At 43.1% G+C, this 10069-nt stretch overlaps 2 protein-coding genes across 3 annotated transcripts; one reads left to right on the top strand and one right to left on the bottom strand.

Moving 5' to 3' along the window:
- The first annotated feature begins 1751 nt into the window (after positions 1–1751).
- LOC124665106 (ABC transporter F family member 1-like) lies at positions 1752–4793 on the top strand. Its single transcript, XM_047202540.1, has 5 exons — positions 1752–2093; positions 2577–2650; positions 2740–2950; positions 3047–3281; positions 3566–4793. The coding sequence occupies exons 1-5, from the start codon at positions 1887–1889 to the stop codon at positions 4615–4617; spliced, it is 1779 nt and encodes a 592-aa protein (XP_047058496.1). The 5' UTR covers positions 1752–1886; the 3' UTR covers positions 4618–4793.
- Positions 4794–5192: 399 nt separating this feature from the next.
- LOC124681219 (OVARIAN TUMOR DOMAIN-containing deubiquitinating enzyme 12-like) lies at positions 5193–9413 on the bottom strand. Of its 2 annotated transcripts, none has more exons than XM_047216160.1 (12): positions 8944–9413; positions 7899–8120; positions 7719–7817; positions 7466–7632; positions 7204–7277; positions 7034–7088; positions 6850–6924; positions 6648–6721; positions 6497–6545; positions 6308–6392; positions 6141–6197; positions 5193–5434 (listed from the first exon to the last, which is right to left on the bottom strand). In XM_047216160.1, exons 2-12 carry the CDS (start codon positions 8038–8040, stop codon positions 5373–5375), a joined length of 939 nt encoding a protein of 312 aa, XP_047072116.1. In that variant the 5' UTR covers positions 8041–8120; positions 8944–9413; the 3' UTR covers positions 5193–5372. The 2 variants fall into 2 exon arrangements, with proteins under 2 accessions (XP_047072116.1, XP_047072121.1); XM_047216165.1 differs by lacking the exon at positions 8944–9413 and adding an exon at positions 8207–8283.
- Between the last annotated feature and the right edge of the window lie 656 nt (positions 9414–10069).

Here is a 10069-nt window from a genome sequence, read left to right on the forward strand (position 1 = left end):
AAGCTGAGGGGGAGAATTTAAGATGGACCTAAAAGGTGGGACCTTCAGAACTCGTTAGTAATGAAAAACCGGTTTAATATTCATCACAATGGCCAATGCAGCGTTATGTACAACATCATTTGTGCTATTTCCTACATCCTGTCACGTAAGTTTCATGAAATGTCTTTTAATGGATTTAGCTATTTCAGCAATTATTGGGATGATATTATGCAAATTGTTCAACGTTATAGAGAAGTTTTTCTAAAATGGGCGCAAAAGCTTTGCCCAAGTCTATTATTTAAAGAGTTGTGATAAAAGATAAATTATTTCAAAGGAGTCTACTATCTTGGCCTCCTTTTTGATTTTTTCAGAAATGAAAAATGGTGGTACATTTTTTAAGTTCATCACTTTAGACGATAACTTATTTACTCTCTTGGAACATTATCATAGATATCTACTTGTTATGAAATCATATTTACATTTTTCTTTGAGAAAAAAATACAGAGCTAGAGAAAGAAAATACTTACTCAAATGTTAACATATGTATATTGCAATACCACTACCAGCTTAATGGAGATTGTTGAAGTAGCATTTGTCAATTTGTAACAGCGTGTCGGATCAAATGAACTACATTTTGGCTGACTAGAAAGCATATATAATTTCCCTTGTGTGCAGTATTAACATGACTTCCTAACATAATGATGAGTTTTATAATTTAGCCCATTAGGTGTCATCTAGCATTCTTTTTAATGTTGTTTACAATTTTAAATCATGCCTAACTGATGGGCTTAAAGCAGTTTCGTTGGTTTATGTTAAACATATGAAAATCTCCTTGAAATACTCAAATATTTCTATCCTTTTTTCTCTCAACACGGATGGGCGCAGCTACGAGGTGCGCTTTCATGTTCTGGTTGACATGATGCTTCACGGGCGGCACATATGCCCACTTAACATATACATGATTGTGATGTAGTATGCGGGCTGCCCGCGATTAGTCCCACTTACATCTTGAATCGTACTAGAAGGACACTAGAACTGGAGCTTGGGGCTTTGTCGTCGCTTGAACGCTGGTGGGTTTATAGCAGCAATAGGCAAACCGATACACATGCGAGATGCTTTACGGGCTAATGCCAAGACATGTGTCATCGTGTCACGGTGGCAGAGGGCGTAACGACGCTAGGACTACATCGAGTGATTTCATAGTATGATTCTCATACTTCAATTCATGGTCTGAAAACTAATAGCCACAAGCTATCCGAGATCGGAGTGCCGGTCTATGGATTTTGAAGAAATTGCATCGCTTCGTTTGAAATCTATGACTTTATATTTTGCTCGTGGTCCTGTAATGTTTTAGCCGGCTCTCTCGCTAGGTACGATTCTAGGGCAGATACCGAGGGTTTTATTCAGGTGGATGCCATGGTAAGAAGAACTGATCCATATATGCGAAGTGCGGTGAAGGGGTTACATATTTTTATCTAGGATTACTTGACACCTTTGAAAAATGATTGATTCCATGATTTATAATTCCTCCGTCCTATAATCTTTTTCATGCTTTAAATTTAAATTTGAATTTAAACTAAACACGCCAAGACTTATGGAGGGCAGGCAATATTCTTGACAGGCCCATGCCACCCGCAGCCCAAATGTAAGATAAGCCTGGCATGCCTTGGCGGCCCGGTCAAACTAGAGCCTCCCAGCCCAGCCCAGTCAAGCAGGGGTAGCGGGGTAATACAAGTAGCGCTTGTCTTCCCCACCACAACGCCTCTCTCCCTCTCCACACCACAACCCCGCCGCCGCCGCCAAGAGGGAGGGGATTACAAATCCTCTATCGTAGGGCTGCGCAGATCCGCGCCACCGGCCAGCTACCAATCCCCTCCCCTCCAGCTACCTATCCCCGATCTCCCACCATGGTGTCCGACGCCAGCAAGAAGAAGGCCGCGCAGAAGAAGGCGGCGGCCGCCGCCAAGAGGGGCGCCAAGTCCAGCGTCGCCGCGTCGTCCTCCTCGGCCACGGCCGCAGCCGACAAGGCGGCCGACAACTTGTTGGCGCTCAGCCTATCCGATCGGACCTGTACCGGGGTCCTCGCCTCCCATCCGCTCTCCCGTGATATCCACGTACGTAAAGATCAGATCTTGTTTCTTCTTGTTTCCCTTCATTCATCCATGGTAGGATTTTCTTTTTGTTAACTTGGCCGCACGGATTAGTTTCGTTCTCCAGTGACTAGATCCGTATGATGTTTTATTTCATGGAGCGGAAGGTTGCGTCTTTTGGGCGGAATATAGATCGCGAGATCCATGTTAAACGGCCTGCGATTTCTTACCAGTATATATGTCAAGTAATCTTAGGGCTCAACGATGAGCAGCTAGTTTAGCCACTTCCGTATCTCCCATGTTCTTGGAACCAAATCTCCTTACGATACTATAGGGTACTCTAGTCTAGAAAGAAACAACCAGACAAAATCTGTTGTGATGGGGCCATGTTTACATAGTTCTTGAACGGTGCTACCGCTCGTACATCTACGATATAGCAGTATACCAGTTGATTCGTTTAATATTTTTTCTTATTTTTCTAATATTATATGCCTTTGTATGTTGCAGATAGAGTCCCTCTCATTAACGTTTCATGGCCATGACCTTATCGTGGATTCAGAGCTGGAGCTTAACTATGGCAGGTATAGTTGCCAGCCGTTTATTTTATTTTGTTGTTACAACCATGTATATCCTTGTGGAGAACTTCACTGATGCGTCTATTTAATCTCAGGCGTTATGGTTTGCTCGGCTTAAATGGTTGTGGAAAATCTACCCTTCTCACAGCAATAGGCCACAGGGAACTTCCCATCCCTGAGCACATGGACATCCACCATCTCACCCGTGAGATTGAGGCTTCAGACATGTCTGCGCTGCAAGCTGTTATCTGCTGTGATGAAGAAAGAATCAAGTTGGAAAAGGAAGCTGAAATTTTGTCTGCACAGGTTGGCTCATGAGCCCTCTCATCCTTGTTATTTTATTTCACCTGTGTCTATAGAACGCTGAGTTATAACTTTTATTTATCTTTGCTTACTTTTTAGGATGATGGTGGCGGTGAAGCTCTGGATCTTGTATATGAGCGCTTAGAAGCAATGGATGCATCAACTGCTGAAAAGCGTGCTGCTGAGATATTGTTTGGTCTAGGTTTTGACAAGAAGATGCAAGCTAAGCCAACTAGAGATTTCTCTGGTGGTTGGCGTATGAGGATTGCGTTGGCAAGGGCGCTGTTCATGAATCCGACCATCCTTTTGCTTGATGAGCCAACCAACCATCTTGGTGAGTCTTGTACAATGATCTGAAACAAATGAATACTGAATTTCAACAATTGTTCAGTAGAAATACTGTTCTTTTTGTAATATTCCATCAACACTCACCACACCATAAAATTTTCGTTGGTAAAATTGACTCCCTTACACTTATTTTCCTGATACATCCAATCCAGTAATATTAAGCACAGTACTATGTGACTTGTTTTGCTTATATATGTTCTAGTTACTTGGTGGTCTGTTATAGTTACTTGAATGCAATCTGAGACAATTTTGTTTTGCCTTTATTTGCAGATCTTGAGGCTTGTGTCTGGCTAGAAGAGAAACTAAAGAATTTTGAGCGTATACTTGTCGTCATCTCACACTCCCAAGATTTTCTGAATGGAGTGTGCACTAACATCATTCACATGCAGAACAAAATCCTCAAGTTATATACTGGTAATTATGACCAGTATGTGCAAACCCGCTCTGAACTTGAAGAGAATCAAATGAAGCAGTACAAATGGGAGCAGGAGCAGATTGCTGGTATGAAGGAGTACATTGCACGGTTTGGTCATGGATCTGCAAAGCTTGCTCGCCAGGCTCAGAGCAAAGAGAAAACTCTTGCAAAGATGGAGCGTGCTGGTCTTGCTGAGAAGGTTGTCAATGACAAGATTCTGGTGTTCCGCTTTACAGATGTTGGCAAACTCCCACCTCCAGTGTTACAGTTCGCTGACGTGACATTTGGATACACTCCAGATAATCTCATTTACAAGAACCTTGACTTTGGTGTTGACCTTGACTCAAGAGTTGCACTGGTTGGCCCCAATGGTGCGGGGAAAAGCACACTTCTGAAGCTCATGACCGGTGACCTAACTCCATTGGACGGCATGGTCAGGCGCCACAATCACCTACGCATTGCACAGTTCCATCAACATCTCACTGAGAAGCTGGACCTGGACATGCCAGCCCTGCAGTACATGATGAAGGAATACCCTGGGAATGAGGAGGAGAAGATGAGAGCTGCAATTGGCAAGTTCGGCCTGTCAGGGAAGGCACAGGTAATGCCAATGAATAATCTGTCAGATGGGCAGAAGGCCCGTGTTATCTTTGCTTGGCTGGCATTCAGGCAGCCACAGATGCTGTTGCTTGATGAGCCAACAAATCATCTTGACATTGAGACCATCGACTCCCTTGCTGAAGCACTGAAGGAATGGGACGGGGGATTGGTCCTTGTGAGCCACGACTTCAGGCTGATCAACCAGGTTGCTCAAGAGATCTGGGTGTGTGAGAAACAGGCGGTGACCAGGTGGGAAGGTGATATCATGGATTTCAAGCAACACCTGAAGAAGAGGGCTGGTCTCTAGAGTGCCTTTGCTTTTTGGTCCTCGGCTCTTTGGAGATCTATAGACAACCCAAAGTTTTGCCTCTGTATCAGAAAAGTTATAATTTTCTAGAGTAACTACATGTATGAGTATCATTGTATCGAGTTAAGACATTCCAGTACGTCATTTTTATAACCAGATGATTCATATTATTTTCATATCTTGTTGGTGTCAGTTATTCGTCATTATTTGATTTACTTGTGATGGTCTGTTGTGTTGTATCCTGGAGTTCTGTGTTTGTAACCAACGGATGGTTTATTTGACTGGTATCTAGTAGTAGTGTTCAATTATTTCATCATGTGTTCTGTGTTTGTAACCAACGGATGGTTTATTTAACTGGTATCTAGTAGTAGTGTTCAATTATTTCATCTGTTAGATCTCTGTAGACATTCGAGTGGTATGGTGTGATTTTTCATCTGTCAGATCCTACTTGAATCTGCTCGTCAAATTTGCATGATCCAGTCTGGAACTGTTTGAATTGGCTTGTCAAATTTGCATGATTTTCTGTCTGGAACTGCATGTATAGCGGTTGTTGTGAAATTTTCAAATTTGCGCAATTTCTGGAACTCTTTATGTATCGCATGATTGACTTTCACAAACAATACAAATTACTGGCAAGGAGAGGCTTCATTTATTCAAGATAAATTTGTGAAAACTGGACAAGAGAAACCAAATCAAATGCTCCTCGTTTATCATTTCTCTTTCTCCACTTGCTATCATGTAAGCTTTTGGTTTCTTTAGTGCTTATTCCTGAAGCGCCACCACCGCTTCTTCTTTTTTGTTTCCGAGGTCGGTAGATCTGCAGCACCATCATAAACGAAGGACGGTCAGGTGAGGTGATGACAGGAGCATTGCATGTGCAGTGCTGAGAATATATGGTTTTGTAACTGGAGTCCTGCCATGTGCACAAAACTGCCATGAGCGTTCTGTGTTGATGGAAACTAATTTTCTCATGGATGCTTTTCGGTTGCAGGTAAGCACATTGCAGCACAAACACTAATTCAGTTTTAAGGTATGGACACATAGATAATAAGCAAGACCGTCCCAAAATTTCACATCTACATTCATCACGACTTCATAAACAAAAGAGCAGTCAGACCAAATAGTACTGAATTCAAATATGGAATGAGTAGTATCCTTGTGGCACTATTTACAGACGATTTTGTCTTTTTTTTTTGTTTCTTGAGTTCTGGGTCGAATTGGTGATATGGTTTACACATGTTGTATGGATGTTGCTAATAATTTTTCGAAATCTTACAGAACGTTTATCTCAGTAACAAGGAAATCAGACTCAAGTGATCCTCATGTGCTGGGTCGGTTGTTCTTCTAAATAAAAGGAGCTACATGTGCTAAGTTCATGCTTGTCATGCTCTTTTATATGTAACCGGCCAGCTCGAGTTTATTCAGGTGATGATTCTAATAGCTGTATACATCGTTTCAAGTAGTAAATACGAAAAAAAAGAGGCAAAAGAAAAGGCAACACTATTAATCATGTTGAGATTTACCTCCTTCAGGATAGATGGAATTGTAGTGGACCTCCGCCCAGAAACTCAAGAATATAACTGTAAATCAAAGCTCTGCTTTAGAATATTTGTGAGCAAGCTTGCTAACATAGTCACAGATATATGCAGAAGGTGGTACTAGTTTTCGACATAGACAAGCGTTGTCATACCTCGGTTAGACTTCTGAGCATTTGGTAGGATCTCAATATAACAGGTATCTTTGAATGATGTAATCACAAATATTTTCACTCCGTACTGCAGAAGAACATTCAAACCCACAATGTGAGTGATAAAAGATATAAAAGCGAGACACAGGTGAAAAGAATGGGAGTTACGAGGATCTAGAAGGGAATGCACACCGTGTCTGCAGCAGCCTGCAAAGTCACATGATCACCCCACTCACCATTTCTGTTCAGGTACAGCATGGAAATATAATCAACCAAATTACTAACAGTTCTACAATATCAGCTTTTCGCATGAGGATCTCACTAAATAAGAAGAAAAACATACTGTGAGACTTTTTCTAGATAATCACTATACTCCATCGGGACATATCCTTCATATGTATCGCGGTGGGACTTGAGCTGTGAAATGAAAGCAAGTACTAAATTAGGCACAGTGAAATCGAAAAGACTCACAAGAATAAAGTTGAGATGGACATTTACATCCAATCTAGAGCTGAACTTTTGGCACAAGAAAATAACAAACGGACCTGGTTTATGACCTGCTGCCGAACAAATTTATGGTGTTCTGGGCTTCGGTAGAATTGATCAGATAGTGCACGAAACTGAAAATACAGAGAAAGTTAATAGTTGGAGGAAACATCTTACGGTAGTGACTTAGACAAAAATGCCTTTTGTTCATCTAAGCTGTAACTAAGGTAACATGCAACTTACTTGGCAGTTACCATCTCCCAATACCTTAAGCTCAACTAGATCATAGAGTCGCAACCTACAGAAGAAGTCTTGCGGATAATCAGGCAATGGTTGCAGTATAATTCAATCTGCTCTGAATTATTTTAAAAGGCATTCTCTGTAATAGAAATGCTGAACTAATGACATTTAACCTGTCTATGATCCTTTGATGGTCTGACGTGGCTTCATCTACAGAAGGTATCTCCCCATTTATCCTTGGAACATGCTACACAAAGGCAACCATTTACTTAACTGGCATGGCTGCAGTATATGTAGCTAAAATAAGCTACACGTCGAAATCAAAACTAGGAACAGAGAAATTTTCTGAAATAATCGGGATGTTAGCATTCATGATGTTTTAAATTTCTGAAAAACACTACCTCTAGCTAAGTGGTAAAGGACAGGTGAACTTACAGGGATAGGCACCATCTGATTCAGCCGTTTCCCAACTTCGCCATCTATTTCAAAAGAATCATCGACAAGCTCGAGCGTGAAATCCTCTCCGTACGGGTTTACCCCTGGGCTTGAACTTGAGCTGGAAGGTTCCGTATCATCAGCTTCCTCTTCACCTTGCTCATAGCCTACATCAAACAACCATATTACGGTGATGAATGTAAATCTAGAGGGTTTAATATTACATCTAAGCAGAACCTTGCGAGGCAGGTACCTGAATAATAGTTTCTGGACGGATCATACCATCCATTGGGGCACATTTGTAGCCGCAAATGCTCTTCATCTGCGTTCTGGTGATATGACAAGTCCACAGCTAGCAAAACCGAGAAAGTTGTTTACTAGTAGAACCAAACAACAAAACTGGAAGTATCAGCTGTAGCAAGACAGTGCCTACCTTCCCTGGCATAACAACCGTTGTAAAAGCCTCCATCATGCTGAACATTTGCTCCGCAATACACAGCGGAGTTGGCATATGGATCATGGAAAGGGTTGAAGCTCCACCGTAGCACGTCGTCGTCTTGCTCGTAAGTAATCATGATCTTTTCACACCGGTTTCTTTCTTTCACCGATGAAGAACGATGCTCCTTCTAGTTCAGTGTGGCTATATAGTCATCAACTGAAACACAAACACAAGCATGAACAGGCAATTTATAGTGTGATACCACCCTAGAGATAAAGACATGAACTAGAGGATGAACAAACCAGGCTGTTTATGCCATCTACTAATATAAGAGGGGAGAGACAAACTATGTGAATATTGTTTCGTCCATGAAACTGATTGGCCCCAAAGATCAAATTAATGCAGGCAGGTCCATTATGTAAAGGAAAAAGCGGGCCATAAGGTCTGTTCAGAAAGTGTGTATCGGAGAATTTGGCATCCAACTAGATAGGGATTTGGCCACTTTGCTAAAGGGCCTAGAGCTAGGAATTGGAACAATCTCTCCCTGCCTCCCAAATTGCTCCAGCGGAAAGTGGGGGTAGTGGGTGCCCTTTCCAAGCTGCTTCTTTGATTTGTGCACTAATGCGGGAGTAGCTTTTCTAATGGATGGACAGGGCCGTACTGCCTTTTCCTCCTCTCAGGCCGGGATGCTTCCATTATCAAATTGGAGAGCTACAGTAGAGCATCCATGGAAAGGGCGCCACCGACGACTGGAAACACGGTGGTCAAACAAGTTTGTTTATGCCAAGTTGAAAAAGGAGAAGTAAGATTCGCAGATCTGATTAGCTACTAGCATGCACCTTTTTAGTTCCTGAATCGAACAATTTTGATTGAGAGATGATGGTGTGTGTTCAGCTCATCCTTTCGGCATTGCACATATGGCGCCGAACGGCTGGAAATTGTCGGCGGTGCACAGACACGATACAGCAGAGCGCGCAGCAGTAGGTAAAGAAGTAGACGCAGAAGAAAAGAAGAGGCGAGCTAAGTTAGGATCGCTGACCTTGGTAGTAGGTAAGGTAGCAGAAGCAGAATCAGAAGGTCGGAGCGGAGACTCTCGAGGTTGGTCGCGGCTTCGAGACGCCGCGAGACGATGCGCTCCAAGTAGAAGTAGTTAAGAGGTTGGTTGGTGGGTGGGGAGAAGGGGAAGTGCCTTGAGAGAGAGAGAGAGAGGAGGAGACAGACGCCTGGGTGGTAGGAAGAAGACGATGCAGAATGAGAGACGATCAGGGGAATCTCGCGGACGTCACGGGCTAAATGGGACGAGCACCTCGACGGGGCCTACGTGGCACGGAATACTACTACTCCTAGCAGGAGAAAATGGCTCCGCTCGCGGCCAGCATGCAGTAGATGAGATTCTCTCGGTGTCTGCAGTCGCGCGCGCGCTCCGGACAAGGTCGCTCGTATGAGCTTTTGTTTCTTGCTCGCTTCAGCAGTGGGCAGCTGTTCACTCATTGATTATTCGGAGCTACTAACGACGACGACGACGACGGCGAGTAGCGGAGTACTGGTAGCAAGCGCAGTTTAATAATGGAGGCGCAGATGGTCGTACCCTTTGGGGTTGGGCCACGGAGGAAGACGGCCAAAGAATATCGAATCTCCACCCTGTGCGCCATGTGTTCGTCACCATTGCGTGCAGTCCATGCAGCGCCCCTCCGATTTCATCCGACGGCATTCGTCACAGGTTCTGTGCTTGCTGCTGGATCTAGCTATGCTATGCAGTATGGAGGACCACCACCGCGCCCGTCACCTGCCGACGGCCCTAACCTGGAGATTGCTAGGTCTACACTTTGTGACGACATGGTTAATGACTGAATACAAAGTAAATACATATTAGTCCTAATAGTTGTTGCTAGGTGCATTTCTGTTCTAATTCTTGCAAAATGGGATGAATTAGCACCAAAAGTAGTCTGCGGGTGCAAATCTCATCCCAATCAATCCGATCTAATGTATGAAACATCGATGAAATAGGTTGATTAGAGTAGTATGAAGAGCATGGTCTAGTTAAAACTGTAGGGGATGATTTGGTTCAAGCCAAGGCTGTGTTTTGGTACAGGGTGGCACATATGAGCTAAAATTTGTCGAACAAAAATAAACTTTTTTTTATGCGCAATGCAAATAATGATGAT

Source organism: Lolium rigidum, chromosome 1 (genome assembly GCF_022539505.1).
Source record: "Lolium rigidum isolate FL_2022 chromosome 1, APGP_CSIRO_Lrig_0.1, whole genome shotgun sequence".
Classification (NCBI taxonomy): Eukaryota; Viridiplantae; Streptophyta; class Magnoliopsida; order Poales; family Poaceae; genus Lolium; species Lolium rigidum.